The sequence below is a fragment of the Cygnus atratus genome, chromosome 1 (assembly GCF_013377495.2).
Source record: "Cygnus atratus isolate AKBS03 ecotype Queensland, Australia chromosome 1, CAtr_DNAZoo_HiC_assembly, whole genome shotgun sequence".
Taxonomy (NCBI): Eukaryota; Metazoa; Chordata; class Aves; order Anseriformes; family Anatidae; genus Cygnus; species Cygnus atratus.
Genome location: NC_066362.1, coordinates 140,823,005 through 140,838,985, shown reverse-complemented (window position 1 = coordinate 140,838,985; position 15,981 = coordinate 140,823,005). Strand labels below are relative to the sequence as shown.

Sequence of the window (15,981 nt, the reverse complement as noted above, 5' to 3'; positions counted from 1 at the left end):
ATGGCAACAAATTCCTAGCTTTATTTGGTATTTACAGCCATGATTCAAAGTCCACCAAAGTTAATTATTACTTTAATTGGCTTTGGAATCACTGCTTTGCATGATCTCATATTCCAAAAGTAAAAAAAAACACACTGAGAAAAAAGCATGGTGTAATACTTCAAAAAAGTTCTGTGAGCATTTCAGTAATCAGGGCATCCAAGATGCCTCTGGAAACATGCAGTTCTGGGAGCATCCAGGCAAAAAATAAATAAAAGAAAACATTTTGCTATGACTTGCATGACTTGAAGACGGCACATTGTTCCTGTGGTCATTTTCGCGGCTCTGTTCTTGGGGGTGAAATGATGCAAGCTGCTGGAGCCTTCCTGCTTAATGGAGTTGCACTTGCTTACACCATTTCTGGCTTTCACTTTTTTAATAGGGAAACAAAAATGGTAACAAGAAGGGAAAAAAGGAGCGCTCTGGTGCTAGCAACACTGTACAAATGAATGAAATTTCTGGGTACTTAGAGAAATCTAAATATGACACGTCAGATTTGTATCAGCTAACCGCTTGCTTTGCAACAGCTACATACATGAAAGTACCTTCACATTCCCTCTGGAAAACAGCTGAAATCTCTGTGTAAATGTCCTTCAGGTGAGAAGGGAAGAGAACTTCAGTGGGTTTATTTATATTTACACGGCTGGAAGGCGTCTTTCCAGCCCAGCTCAGGAGGTCACCCTCCAAAGAATTTCCTCGTGTGGCCACTTTGAGGGGAGGCTGGTTGCCAGCACTGGTTAGGGGAGAGGAGGGCTACCAAGGTGTCACATGCCGATGCTCTGGAGGCCCCCAGAGCCCACTTCAGTGGGAAAGACATCTGCGAGTGCTTGCAGCTTGCATGATCTACCCAAGGAGATAATGTGAGCACGTTGCCTCTGGCACGGTTGTCAGCAGCACTGTCACCTGCAGCCCCATCCTCTCCTAGAGCAGTGTCAAAGCTCCTGATGGGAAGTTGGTGTTGCTTCTAATTGGTGTTAAAGGGGAGAGCTCGGAGCTGGTTCTTGCTCTTTCTCTATTCCACACAGAAAGCATTAACCTGAGTAATGGATGAGTGGAAACCTCTGATGTTTGGGAACGGAGGTAAGTGACTCCAAGGGGCTGCCTGCTCTGCTTGCTCAAGCCCCGTTCCGTGTTTCAGAAGAGACCTGGGCACCCTGGTCTTAGGAGTGGAATAATGCAATGTAGCAATGGCTTGACTAGGTTAAATGCAGCCATGTCCTGCTTTAATGTGGGTCTGTACAGAAGGACTTTTTAGAAAGCCAGGTCTTGGAACCTAATTCTCTGTGTTAACTCTGTTACTGAGGTCTACTCTGAAGTCACTAAAAGAGTCTTTATCTGAAAGGAATTTAAAAAATTTTAGCCAAAAGCTTCATTTGGACTGCCTGGCTTGCTGATGGCAAACTTCTCGTTAACATGTGACGTCCTTGAAGAGACCTTGGGAAAGGAACCTGGTTTTCCTCAATTAATGAATGTAAGGAATCTTATAGCTGAAAATTTCATAATAATTTTATACTTCAATAAGAAATGATTTCCATGTCCAAGCCTTAGTTTTAAATATGAGTTTGCTTTTCAATATTGCACACAAAAATGTATTGCTGTTGATTTTAGATCATTATTCCATGATTTTTTTTATCACCTTCTTATATTCAGCATATTCAGTATTGAATATGTATACTGAATATTCAGTATATAACCTAGTATTGTCTTTGTGTTTTCTTCTTCATGTTCCTTTCATATTAATACACTTGACAGCAACAACAATTATATGGTCTACTAGAATGAGAGTTGCTAAGGAAGAGGATGAGGAACTCTCTTTTACTTTTTTCCCTTTTCCTCTCTGAAACCAAAGTTTGTTGATAACTCTAGCAGTGACCCCTGTGATTACAAAGCTTCTATTGTTTTTGTACAATGAGACAGTAACAGCAACTGACCTGCACAAGAGAGTATTTATCTCAAGATCATTAACTGTTTTACCAATTAAGGAAGAAATCTGTAATTGTATAATGCATTAAAAGAGCTTGACTCAAAATGTTCCACAGAAAACACTGCACAGCTTTAAGTCTGCCATTAACATCAGATGAGGTTGATATTTGTCTCACTAAGGTATTTACAAACTTCTGTGGGATCCTCAGAAAAGTGCATGTTACAGCTGTCTCAGCGTTCCAGGTACGAACTGGAAAGACTCAACTGGTGAGATATCTATAATTGCAGGGGATCGCCAGTTTAACCAAGGTGTGTTAGTTCAGGGAAAATAATAATAACAAAGCAGTAATTTTAGTCTGCTCCCTTAAAAATAAAAATAAAAAATGAGTTTTTCATGCAGCCCAGGGAGTGGGACTGGCACATGTTGGGTGTGAGCACTTGGCACGGTCCCCATCAGAGATGTGATCAACAGGAGAGCTGGGCACCTTGAAGACATTCTGTTCCTACAAGTTTCAAGAAAATAGGTAGCTGGGTAAAGGCAAGAGACCCTATTTATTTTTTAGCTCGGTTTCCTAAAGAAATGAACCTTTCATTTCCTTCTGCCTTCCAGCTTCCGATCCTTCTGGCCGGTGCTAGAGACATGCGAGAGAGTTGCGAGAGCCTCAAGAGCACCAGGTTGCCGTAAAGCCACGAAAGCTCTAGCTGAGCAGCGGCGAGAGGGACCCGCTCATTCCCCTCCTGCCACGCCAGTTCCTGGGAAACCAGGTTTCATTAGTTTTGCAGCTCACTGAACAACTTGTTTGTGGTTGTTGTTTTCCGAATAACACCTGCGCAATCCCAAACAGAATTATTAGTGCTGATTATTATTCAGTCATCAACATCCGCTGTGTTGTAGGGGATTTTAATTTATTACAATGAGGAGACAAACAAACAAATATTCTAATAGGGAGCACTTGGTTTAAAGCAAACCATTTACATTCAGGCAGCACCTAGGACTGTGCTTTAGGGTTCGTTCAGATAGGCAGGTCGGGGTCTAAAACTGTATTTTGGCTGAGACAAAACTCACACAGCATTTGCTTGAAACAAAACCAAAGTTCAAGCATATGGAGCCCGAGGCGAGCACTGGCTGCTCACTGCAGATGCTGCTGCCCGGGGCTGGGATGTTTGCCACAAGGACTCTCATCAGCGTGCTGGGGCCCTAAAGGTCCACAGGCTCAAGCATCTGTGTGTCTGGTGAGTCCTTCACCTGAGGGTGGGGAGCAAAAAGCCAGCGGGCAGCAGCTTCTGTGGCTCTTCCTGCACTGGCGTGCCCTTCCCACAGGGCTGCAGGATGTGGGTTTGTGGTGCTGTTTTCCTGCTTCACAAGAAGTGGAGCTCCAGCTTGAGCTTCTCCAAGTCACTGCTGAGTGACCGAGCTTTGCTGCTGGTCAAGAAGAGGGTTGCTGGGGGATTGGCCATGCAACTGAACGGCACTGGGAAGAAACGGAGCTGGAGCACCAGCAAGTGTTTTATTGGGAAGGGGTGGGGAGGCAGGGTTTTTGGTAAACAACTGGAAAGCATCTCTCCAGAAAGAGCTTTGGTAGAGAAGGGAGGGAAGTAGAAGAGAGTCAAGCAGAACATGCACAGGTTTATAATAAATAAACTAATTGATGTTTGGAAATGCATTAATGAATAAAGGAGAGGAATATCTGTAAAAGAAAACGACTGCTCAGAGCAGATAATTGATATGCTGTTTCTTCACTGCATGCCAGTGTGGAGTCGTGAAAAGAATATTAAGCACAAAAGATAAATGAGAATTTGTTATTTAAAAGCAGAGATCCTCAGGACTTTTTATGTTTTATATGCTACAGGAAGAAACTCTGATATCTTGCGAGGGAGTACAGTGTACAAGAGGTAGAAGCAGCTTAGGTCCAGGACTCTATCATTTCTAAAATCAGAGGATGATGAGATAGATATTCATCACAACATGACCACAGGGCAGAAACAATGAGATGAGAACACGGTACTCAAATTTACTCCTTCAAAATCCACTGCAAATGAAACACTGGCCTTTTGGGCCATCACCCACACTTGAGATGTGGGTTCACAGATTTCAGTGGAGGATTTTGTCTCTAGCGACATCCTCGTTGTTGCTAGCACACCCACAGAATAGGTATTGTGGAACTTGTGTGCCTTTTGCTGCTGGCTAGTTGTGCTTCAGCAAAGCCAAACGGGTGTTTTAGGAGTGTCTTTGTTAGTTTTTGCTTTTAATTCTCATTGTAGCCTTGATTTTGAAGGGATCTGATTCTGTAGAAGCAAAGTGGAAAGCTGATTTTCCATCTCTGTTTTCTGTCCTCCTGTGAAGTAGATGTGTGTGTGCACTTGAACCTACTCACACCTGGGCTTCTGCTGTGAATGTCTGTATGCAGAAAAATATTTAAACACAGACACAGACACAGACACAGACACAGATTTCTAGGTTGGAAGAGACCTCAAGATCATCGAGTCCAACCTCCGACCTAACACTAAGTACTCCACTAAACCATATCGCTAAGCTCTACATCTAAACGTCTTTTAAAGACCTCCAGGGATGGCGACTCCACCACCTCCCTGGGCAGCCCGTTCCAATGCTTAATAACCCTTTCGGTAAAGAAGTACTTCCTAACATCCAACCTAAAACTCCCCTGTCGCAACTTTCGCCCATTCCCCCTCGTCCTGTCACCAGGCACGTGGGAGAATAGACCAACCCCCACCTCACTACAGCCTCCTTTAAGGTACCTATAGAGAGCGATAAGGTCGCCCCTGAGCCTCCTCTTCTCCAGGCTGAACAAGCCCAGCTCCCTCAGCCGCTCCTCGTAAGACTTGTTCTCCAGACCCCTCACCAGCTTGGTCGCCCTTCTCTGGACTCGCTCGAGCACGTCCATGTCCTTCCTGTAGCGAGGGGCCCAAAACTGAACACAGTACTCGAGGTGTGGCCTCACCAGAGCCAAGTACAGCGGGACAATCACCTCCCTAGACCTGCTGGCCACCTGCTGGCCACACTGCTTCTTATACAGGCCAGGATGCTGTACACGCAAGTGTACAATTCAGATTACTTTCCTACAACATTTTAGGAGTTTGAGAGCTGGTGGATTTGGGGATTTTATCTACTAAAGAAATAACCTAAAAACCCCAAAAGACCTGGAGTCTCATAATTAATTCATTTACTAGATGAAGGGAGAAAACACCAGGAGAGAAGCAAGTGACCTATTCCACTTCTGAACCCCCAACTAACCTGTGCCAGTGGTGCAGGCTGACTTTGCAAAGTTGCTTGAGGCAGTAACTGCTGTGGAAGAAGCTCACATGAAGGCTGAGAAGGCAAAGAAGCCTAGATTAAAAACAAAGCAAAACAAAACAAAACTTTATTTGTAAGTTTGTCTCCTTTAAATTCTAGGTTTCTTCTAATGCCTTGGCTTTTGTGCAAGTCATTTTGATTTGCTAAACTGCTTACATGGCACATGCCTTATACCTTCTGCCTATTCCTGTGGCTCTTGGGAGTTACCTGCAGAGCGGTAGGTTGGCTGAGTCTGTGTGCTGATAAGTCCTGCTGCGTGCTGGGTGTCCTTTGCAAGGGGGTGCTAGCCTCTGCAGTCAGCTTTGTTGGCGTAGCTGCAAGAAAAGTGTGGGTGAGTCCTCACAAACTGCAAATCATCGCTGTTGGAATTCAGGATTACAGCGAGACCTGGCTAGAAATGATTACAGCCTGGCTGAATTCCAGATGGAGTCGAGGCTGTTCTTGTTGGCTTCAATGGGAGCAAAATTAAACTGATAAGGAGGGTCTGGGCAAAGATAAAAGTCAAAGGGATAGATCATGATTCCAATGAGCAGAGCAGAAGGACCCAAGAGCTGTTCTAGAGCAGCTGGAACTCCCTTGCATGGACCAAATAACTGTAAATTTTGGTTAGCTCATTGGCTTTTCTTCCAGATCAGGGAGCAGAAAGAGTGCATAAGGTGTGCTCAAGTCATGGCTGGAACATCCTTAATCTTGGCCAGAAGAGCTACCACCCTTAGGCTGCTATTATTCAGGTAAGTCAGGAGGGGCCTCTCATTGCTCATACTGACACCCTCAAATCTGAATATAGAAGTCTTTATTTTCATAACAGATCTAAACAGCTGGTCTCATGGCTAGTTCTGCTACCCATTTTCCAGTGTATGGATGGTCGAACTAGACCCTTCCATCTTGTACTTTACCATTGTAGATGATGCACCTCATTGCCACTGACAAACACATATCAGTACCTCATGTTAATTTGCAGCCATGGTATATAGACACACATTCTGTAACTTGGCTAAATGCAAAATAACGCAGTAATCCAGGAATGCCACTCACATGCTGGGTCTGACTTGGGTGTGTGGGAAGATTTTGGTGAGCTCCTGGATGATACCGAGGGTGTCCGGCTAGCACTGAGGATTGAGGCACCAATATCAAGTGCATTAAAGTGCTGTTCAGGATCCAAGCTGGAGCTACTGTCCTAAAACAAACAGAAAAGAGAATAGCTATTGCACCTGTCAGGGTAAAAATATTTTGAAATGCACCTAGTAATACTTGCAGACCCAGTTCTTTGGCTGGCCTAAAATTACTTGAGCAGAACTAATCCCAGGTAGGCCAGCAGAAGACTTGGGCACAAGTGTCGATGTCTCTTCCAAATAGCATCTAATTAATCCTCTTTCCAGTGAACTTTCACTGAGGTGGAAATAAATAGGAAGCTACTGCCAGAGTCCTTTTGCACATTCAGATGTTTTTCTGAATGTGTGTTTTGCATACAGTTGGACTTGACAGCAACTGCAACCTCTGTGAGACACTCAGCTGTGTGGAGCTTCTCTTTCTTAACTCAGCAGATATCCTCGATGTAGCCAAGAAGGACTGTCAGAACATGTCCAGATGAATCTCAGAACTATAGCACTTTGCCAAGGAAACATGAAGATATCTCACATTGCCCCTGCCCATGCTCCACTTAATTTAAGGCTGTCTGTAATCTCCAGGTTTATCCTTTCATGAACTTATCTAATTTACTTTAAAATTATTCAAGCGAGCAATGAATTCTGAACTTGTTAGGGAATCCACTCAGAAAGACAATGCTGAAATTTTCAGTGATGTTAACATAGGAAATAGTTGCAATTACTACATGTATTTATGAAAAAAACTTGTCTCATTGTACCTTTAGTGCTGAGGACACAACCTCTGAGGACACTTCTTCCAAGCCCATCTCCTGTCTCCGCTCTACTCGAACATCTGCGTAACTGAATGTAAAATATAATTCTATGTATCAACACGGTACCGTTATATTTCACAAAATGTACTTCAAGCAAATAGAGGAAAAAAAATATTGTGAAATTTTACAGGTTAAATGAACAGCTTAAAAAAATCACGTCAGATGCAATTGCACAACATTTGAGAGACTATGGTTTAATTTTCATTCCTTTCTCTACCTATCTTTTTGAAATCAAGAAGTGTATTAAAGAGTAGAGGTCAAGTTCACAAACTACTCTGCAGCTTCACTGATAAGCTTCCACACATCTCTTAAAAAAACAGAACAGAACAAAACAAAACTAAAAAAAAAAAAAAACACCAAGGATTTAAGGAACAGAATAGTAGAGGGAGATGTCTATTCCCTATTTTTGCACAAGATGGAAAAATGCAATAGTTACTCTGCCCCTAAACTCATGGTCAATAAATGAAGCATAGAACAGAGCAAGGCTTAGTCTGAGTATTTTTCTACAATGCACAGATTTCCTTCAGAGAGTTTAGGCTTCATTTCTGTAGCATAAAAGACACATCACGTTTCTAAGAGGAAATGTTTGCAGTCATGAGGATGCCCTTATCTTACTGTCCTTTACATCCCTGCTGGTTGATGACAGTTTCCATACCTTACCACCATGTGTGTGCACACAATGAACTCTGGCTTGGAGTTCCACTGGTGGTACGTGATATAGTAATGGGTCTGGAGCCAGATCCACTGCTGTCCTTTGGTCAGAAACCGATAGCAACACGACTTCCCCTTGCCAAACTGCATCACTGTCAGGACAGAGTACACACAGCTGGTCACACAGTTATCAGCGTGAGAAGGACATGAAATATGAACAGTGTTACAAAGGTGTCCACGGCCCCACTGGTTCCCAAGGGAGATCAGAGCCCAAGTACCTTTTGAGCATGTGGGCCTGTGAATCTTAGGATAGAGATGATCATAATGATCCGTAGGTGCCTTCTTCTGACAACTTGAACAGTACATTCTTTAACAGTACAATTAACTTTAACGCTAGACACAATTGCATTAATGTCTGCTACAACTTAAACATAAATCTTTCTCTGGTTTATGTGCTGCTCACATACTGCTTAATGAGGCATCTGGGATTAATTTCTAAGAGTGATCATCTGAAGATCTATAGCAGAAAAGTACAGGATAAAAATACTTGAAAAGATGAGTATTCCATATGGATGGATTTTAGTGACTGCAGAATGAAGTGAGTATACGAGATAACATTGTGCAAACACAAAAATCATTTGAAACTGAAAGAAAATTTCCGAGACTGACAAGAATTTGAAGTACAGTAAACTGCGGTATATTATAAGTTTCAAAGATTCAAGGACAAAACTAATGTCTGCTTTTTGTTCCAGCGATTTCAAGGGGATCCCAAAGATGCACATATTTAGCCTTTCTATATTTTAATGTCAACATATAAAAAACTAATTTTGGCCAGATATTTTCAGGCCACCCAGAGGCAGTAAGACTGAGATGTTCCAGTCAAGTCTATAAGTAAATATTTAAAAAGGATTGCCTCATTTTCTTTACTTAGTGAGAGAGCTTTCCAATTAAATCTTAATAGTCTACCTTTAAATAATCACAGGTAATGTCAATGCCAAATACTTGGTGAGCAACATTACAGTAAATAATCTGCAAGAATTTTACAAAATGCAATCTCCTCAGAAATTGCTTGATCTATTCCTGCATATTCTTCACTAATAGAGCAGTGGTCAAATCTGGCATATTTTATCAATTCAATGAGTCTGACTGACTACTTCTGGGAATAGGGGAGGTGAAAGTGCTCATTTCAGAGCTGGAGGAACATGGCCCAGATGCTGATCAGCTGCAATGCACCCGATCTGCTATAAATACACTAAGGCATATGGCTGTGAGGCAAAGGCTGGAACCTCACCTTCTGAGTTTTACACCTATTTTAACTGAAACTACATTTTACTGAAAAGAGGTATCCTGGTTAATTAATGGAAATGTGGGTTCTGCAATACTTACGGTGTTCATGGCACCTTGCGAGCAGCTCTAGGTCATCTATATGGTAATAGTCATAGCCAGAAGTACCCAGCACTTCAAAAGGCAAGTATCCTATAATCGGTGGTGCTCTGCATTTAGGCACAAGATAAGTGAATTCATACAACCAGGAAACAGTGTCTCTGCATGTTGACACGGATATGCTAAAAGCCCAAATCTACTCTCACTCATAGGCATATAGTCCCAGCTGCCAGGGGACGGGATCCTGACTTTGCCCTGTTGTGCCTGGAATACCCAGCTGGGGTTTGCCTTGCATCTGGGACCGGTACCAGCACAGCAGTGCCTGTGGGCACTTCCTCCCAGCACAAAACCTGTGATAAACTCTTCTTTTCAAGGAAAAGATGCTGGTGGAAAGCAGCTCTGTTTCTATGGGGCCTTCACGTGAAAACCTGCAGCAAAGGAGTTGTAACTCAGTGGGAACTGCACACGCAGTCATGGGCTGGAGTTTGAAAGAATGATTTCCACAGCTGTATAATGAGATGTTTTTGCTGTGGGACAGGTTTCAGTCCATTGATATTTTTAAAACAAACAAGAACAAGGTAATCACAAATTCTGCCTGAGAAGCAGTATAGCTTTCTTTAGAAGACGGATAAAAATAAATGCAAGGTAGAATAGTAAACATCAGCTTTTGTAGGAACTTTAGTGGTAGTCCTCCTGTTCATGTGATTTAGATGTGAAACATAACACCATTTGAGAGAACTGCACTTATGAAAATAGCAGTAAACAAGCACAAAACACAATCAGGAGTGCTTTTCTTGTCACCAACCTGTGATCCAGGAATAAAAATTTCCATTCCAGACTGTGTCTTGACGTGAATTCCTCTAAAGGTTCTTCCACGATGCACATCTCCTGTGTGGTGAAGAAAACTGACTTACTGAGAGGTGCAGCTTCACCTTTCTACTTCATCTAGCTTTTGTTAGCAATAAATACACAGTACATAAGGAGATAAAACAGAGGATTCATACATTTCCTGCTAATTACAAAGAGAAATCTATTGCATCTGTTCCTGTGTCATTGGTCCCTTTCCCCTCATCAGGGTCACATCTGACCCCAATTCCTCCCACCCTGTCCAGCATACCCAATGCCTTTGCCTCTCCCCTCAAGCTCCCTCTGCCTATTGCCTCTGATCTGTCCCCCATTTCTGAGGAGGAAACAAGGCCTGGGTTCTTCCTAACTTCAAGTGTGAAAGAAGGGGGTGAGACAGTGAGTGAAGGTGCCCTGCAATCCCTCCGTGGTCAGACAGGCATCTTCAAGGCTCAACTCCTGCTCCTCTAGCTGCCTAGAGTGAGCCTGCAGACCCCTGGCCCGGGACTTGCCAGCATCAGCGCTCAGGATTTGGAGGTGTCCATGGTTCTCATTTCCCTGTGTTTCTCATGTGCTGGCTGCACAGTGGCAAAAGGCTTCATGTGTACCTTAAATTCCTCTTTTTCCTTCTCCATTTTACACCTAAATCCATGCTGATGCCAAGAATATACTCTACAAGTCAGTAGTTGCTCGGGTGCAACGTGCAAACATTGTTATGCAAAACCAAAATGCTGATTCTGCCATGCTTAGCCAGTCAGATACATATTTCTGCCTTCATTTGAGAGGACAAAGCCAAGACCAGGCATTACGTGACTCATCCAGGTGAACTGGAGAGATCTGTGTTTAGGATTTCCTGGCAGTTAAAACCTTCCCCTGGTGGTTCAGCAGCTGCTGTCTCCCTCGCAGTGGCTCGCTTGTTGTCATGTTTGCTTTGAGATGCTAGTTACCCCACGTGGGGGAATTTGCTTCCCATTTTCCCAGAGAACTCTGACTCCAACCTCTGCTTCTAGCGTGACTACTATGGTTAAGATTAATGAGAGGTGTCCTCACGTACCGCAGAAGGGACTCTGCTTGCCTGTTGGGGCTGTGAATCAGTCAGGAGTGCCCCATGAGGGCCCCGTGCAGTAATGGAGCCAGGCCAAAGGGCAGTGATTTCATCCAGTCTGTGTCTCGGCTGTGCTTTTTAATCTCTTAACCCCTGGGGATGGGACACCTGATGCAGTAGCTCACATTTGTTAATTAGGGAACCACAATGTCAAGCACAAGGTTACGTTGTCTATCTTTTTTTTTTTTTTTCCCAGAAGCAGCTATTTTACTATCCACGTTTGGGAGGACGATAACTAGGAGCAGTCACCTGAAGACACCAAGGGGCACAAATGAAAGCATGGGTAGCCATCTGTATGCTGTCCCATCACAGGAGCAGAAGATGCACAAGCTATCTGCAAAGTGACATCGCTGTTCCTCGTGCAACCAGGGTTCGGGTTTCCAGTGCAAGGCGGGCAGGAGTGACACCACTTCTGCAGATCCCGACTCACCCTGCTAATCCTCTTCACTGGATTTCTGTGCATGAAATGTGATATCTGTAATCCATTCAATTAGCTAAATTAAGATTTTTGAGCGTCACCCAGTCTGAAAGTGTTTCGAGAACTTCTGGATTGAGTGGGACCCGGGACATGCTCTTACCTTTAAAAACTGAGGTGTTGCCAAACGAACAGTAGCAACAAAGCAGATCTGCTTTCCTGGCGATGTTCGGTAAGCCCTTGGGACAGCATCATCGAAGCCATTACAGGTGGAGTTAGGCACTAGGCAGGGAAAAAGCGGGACCCGGAGTCATGCCTCGTATGAGATTTGCTCTCCCTACATGTTTTGCACACTTGAAACGTACTAATACTAATTTTATTCACATAAAGTGCTCTAGAAGCTTTTAAAGCTGATATGCATATATTTAAATCCAAGTCAGTCATGTTAGGCAGAAAGGCATCAGAGCTTAACTCCACGTACAAATCTTAGAGGTTAATCCTGATAAAAATAAGGCCAAACCTTATTACAGAGCATAAACCAGCTTTCTGGAAAGAAACCCCACGCATCCAATTGCTCTTTTTCACCGCTCACAATACAAATATATGCTGCAGCATGCCTAGCGTGTTCCTCCTGTGAGGCAGTGAAAAAAAGATTGGCAAGGGAAGAGGCTGGAGGCAGTTCTTCAAGCCATCAGTGGCAAAACACTGAGGACCAAAGCCAGCAAGGCTTCATCGAGCTAGCAGAGCCTGTCTGTGATTTGTAGCTGCCAAAATGTGTGCTCCTGGTCTACGTTTAGTAACTGTCCCCAGTGTGCTTGATTTCTGCTTGTGCTGAAGAAGAGCAAAGAGCATCCGGTGTATGGCACTAGCTGCCGTCTCTCATGGGTGTGCACATGGCCTGCTGTCTCCTGAAACACTAGCCAGAAGGAAAGACTGGGTGCAGTATGGCTGCAGTTTTTATGTATGGTTTTTATCTGTCTTCTGTAATCGCTTGGCTCTTGTGTTGCTTTGAGGGCCTGCTAGTACGTCCTGCCATAAAGATGTGTTGCCAAAAGAATGCGTTGCCTTAAGCTTGTCCATAATCCCACGTTAAAATGACATAATGCAAATTATTCATCCAAATCTGAGCTGTTTAGAGATGGTAAACCCACTTGCACAGGACTGAAAGAAAACTGTGTTAAGCTGCAGTAGGAACTGGACTTGCCCAGCTGACTGTCTCCTTTGGAGGCAGAGAGGGTCCCATCCAGTAGCCAGATGTCACTAGCAGTGGTTAATCTAATGCTAATGGTGATTAATGCTACCATGGAACTATCTTTCCCTAACATTAGGCCCCTATAATCAATTTTATGAAGTTTTTTACAGTTTGTTTCTTCTGCATAGGGCAAAGCAAGGATAAGCATGTCAGTTCCTGTGAAAATGAAGAGTTTTGTATCTGTCTGGGGAGGAGTTCACTAGCAAATTTTATTCTGGGGTGCTTCTGCATTGGGCTTTAGTTCACTGGCATAAATTGTAGAGATCGAAGAAGTTTCAATTTACCTATCCCATGTGCTTTTGGTACCCAGAAACCTATTGAAAACTTTAGCGTAACAATACCTAGCTGATATCAAGGATAAGAATGAGACAGAAGAATAAGTGCTCTGAGGAGAATTCACAACTGTGATTAAGTGGCTTAGACCACTGTGTGCACAATACTTTGCGCCAAGAAAGGGCAGAAAGATTTCTCATCTGAGAAGGCAGCACAGGCATGAGATTATACACACAGATTATAACCCTCTCTTGCAGTTGAGTCTTGAGGGCATGGCTGACTGGATATTAAGGTAAAAAATATGGGCAAAATTCGACTCCTTTCACCAGCAAAGCTCACTCGCTCTGGGGACTTCCTAGGAATATGTATTCCAGTTCTGATCCTGGGGTTATGTGCACATAAGAGGGCTTCTGTGGGATTATTAATACAAGAGGTGGAAAAAGGAAGAAAGAGTTAGAAGCTGCAGGAAACGGGAGAAATCTGAGTAAAGAGTTATTATTTTTGCTCTGATATGATTACTTCCTGCAAGTCTGTTAATTTCTGTAGTCAGACCAGTTTAAAAAATAATGGTATGGCTATAAACCCACATTAAGGACATCTGCTGCAGAGAGCACTGAGGTCGCCTCTCGGACTCCTCTTCTCCAGGCTAGACAGCCCAGGTGTCCTCAGCCTCTCTACACAGGACGTGCCTTGTAGATCTTTTACCTGCTTTGCTGCCCTTCACCTTCAAGTACCTTAGCATCCTTTTATATCGTGGAGCCCAGAACTGCACATAATGCTAGATATAGTGGGAGAATCACTTCTTTTGACCAGCTGGCTGTGCTGTGTTTAATGCACTCCATAATACGAGAAATAGAAATAAGATAAGCACATTCAGCCTCCAAAATACAGGTATGATAAGTTAACCTACTTCTTGAACCCATGGGCTTGCAAATGACACTAGTTCCAGAAGAAATGCTGAATGGAGAGTGAATTGCACCAAAGAGAGCAGATGGCTTTTTTTGACTTAAGCTTTTTGATGTAAATGGACATGACTCTGAGACAGTGTATTCCCAGAAGAGAGCCAAATACATCCCTGAATGTGGCGTTTAGAAAATAGGATTATATTTCCAAGAGGTAAATGCAATACTAAAAGGGTAATAAATGTCATATAGTATAGCAGTGTAGCATATTTGGGATTTCATCTCTGAGAATGTCAAACTCAGAGGCAGTGAGAGAATAAGCCTGAGGAGACGAGAGAGAGCTGGCCTGGCCGAAAGTCATCGAGTCTTCTAACTGATCCTGTGCCATCCCCATATTTGATTGCCTTTGACAAAGTCCAAAGGATTAAAAGCATCCATAATGCAGGCAGGTAACCACCACCTTGAAATGTACATCTCGATCTGAAAATAACAACTGCAATGAGTGAAAGAAACAAAAACGTGATTTGTTTCTGAATTACTTTTGCTGCCTGACTTATTTTGTTGATATCTGTTCTTTCCACAGGTCTATCTTCACAGCCTGTTTTGCTCTTTTCTTGCAGTTGGTCAGCAAATTCCAACCTTTTTGTTGATACCTTTAAAGTGCAGTTAAAAAAAGAGATCAGTACATGAATTAAATATATATATATAGGCGTAATCTTTTAAACATGCCTTCTGAAAAATCATACTATATGATTCTTGAAGTCCCTTTGAAAGAAAAAATACACACAACATCTTTAAGTTAAAAGATCAGTAGTGAATATTCTGAGAGCACAACAGAAAAACAGTCGAATGCAAAATATAGGATGAAGTCTAAGGCTATGATGATATTTACCTTTGTAAGTCAAATGTAGGTCTTGGAGTGCTTTTGCCAGAAGGTGTCTGATGAAAATGTTGAGCTGGCTATAACCAGAGGGGTCAGGCGAAGGAGGGCATGTGTGTTTCACAAGTAAATGATCTAGATAACACATCCTGAGTAGGGAACTATAAGCTCGTCTGAGAAAGCTAAAGATACAGTCAAAGGTGAAACAGTTGTCTCATATATATCAGTTAGCTGATCATGCTCCTCAGCAGGAGTTTTAATAGTGATCGTGGTTACCTATCAGATCTGCTGCTCCTAGAGCATGATTCTTTTGCAGAGGAGGTATTAAATTACCTGCTAAAATGTAACAAGATAGAGGAAACTGATTTGCCTATACAGGGGGTTTAAAAATAAAAGGACCAGGTATGTTAAGGACAAGATGTTAAAAATAAGTAATATATAAAGAACCAAGCACACCATATACAAAAAGATTTTTGTCCTTAGGGATACAAATCATGCCACATGAAATGAATGAAAACGTGTTAAAAAAAAAAAAAACAAACAGAAGACAGTATTCAGTTAATAATAGTACAGCCTTCAGTTGCTTGGTCATCTTATTTTAACTTAGGATGTTTAAAACATAGTCTTCCTGTAGCAGCAACCTCTCATTTATGTGATTTGAGAGAAGAAATCCCTCCTTCCTATTTTGCCAGTAAATGTTAATGCTTAAAGAACTAGCTTTAGTGACTGACAAACAAACTGAATGGCCATTTCAAAAAACGCAAGCCAAACAGACCAGAATAAAACCAAGAGTGTTTCATATAAGTAAACTCAGACCCCAGATAAACAGGACATTCAGCGGTTAATATATGTAATGAAGAACTCTAAAGTGCTAATGGCAAGCAAGACTGCACTCAATAGCTGTGGATGAGTAACACTGATAGTGTCCGTACATCACTTGCCGATTTGGATCTGCTCTCCCCTCTTTCCTCCTCCTGCTCCTCCTGCCGTTCTACATGGATATGAACCCCATGCAGACCCTTTAGGACAGGAGTGGTGCCTTTTGGCTTGGTGCTGTGGTGGCCCATAGAGAGCCCAGCATAAG

At 42.8% G+C, this 15,981-nt stretch overlaps 1 protein-coding gene across 3 annotated transcripts in view; it reads right to left on the bottom strand.

Moving 5' to 3' along the window:
* The window catches only part of NPAS2 (neuronal PAS domain protein 2), a 99,782-nt gene that overhangs the window by 12,829 nt on the left and 70,972 nt on the right, over positions 1-15,981 (bottom strand). For 2 of the 3 annotated variants that reach the window (XM_035558001.2, XM_035558000.2), the window contains exons 8-15: positions 11,754-11,872; positions 10,033-10,115; positions 9,231-9,337; positions 7,849-7,996; positions 7,140-7,221; positions 6,311-6,452; positions 5,483-5,589; positions 5,216-5,308 (exon numbers count right to left, since the gene is read on the bottom strand). In XM_035558001.2, coding sequence (XP_035413894.1) covers positions 5,216-5,308; positions 5,483-5,589; positions 6,311-6,452; positions 7,140-7,221; positions 7,849-7,996; positions 9,231-9,337; positions 10,033-10,115; positions 11,754-11,872 — 881 coding nt within the window. The remainder of the gene's footprint in view (positions 1-5,215; positions 5,309-5,482; positions 5,590-6,310; positions 6,453-7,139; positions 7,222-7,848; positions 7,997-9,230; positions 9,338-10,032; positions 10,116-11,753; positions 11,873-15,981) is intronic. The other variant, XM_050715509.1, reaches the window with a different exon arrangement.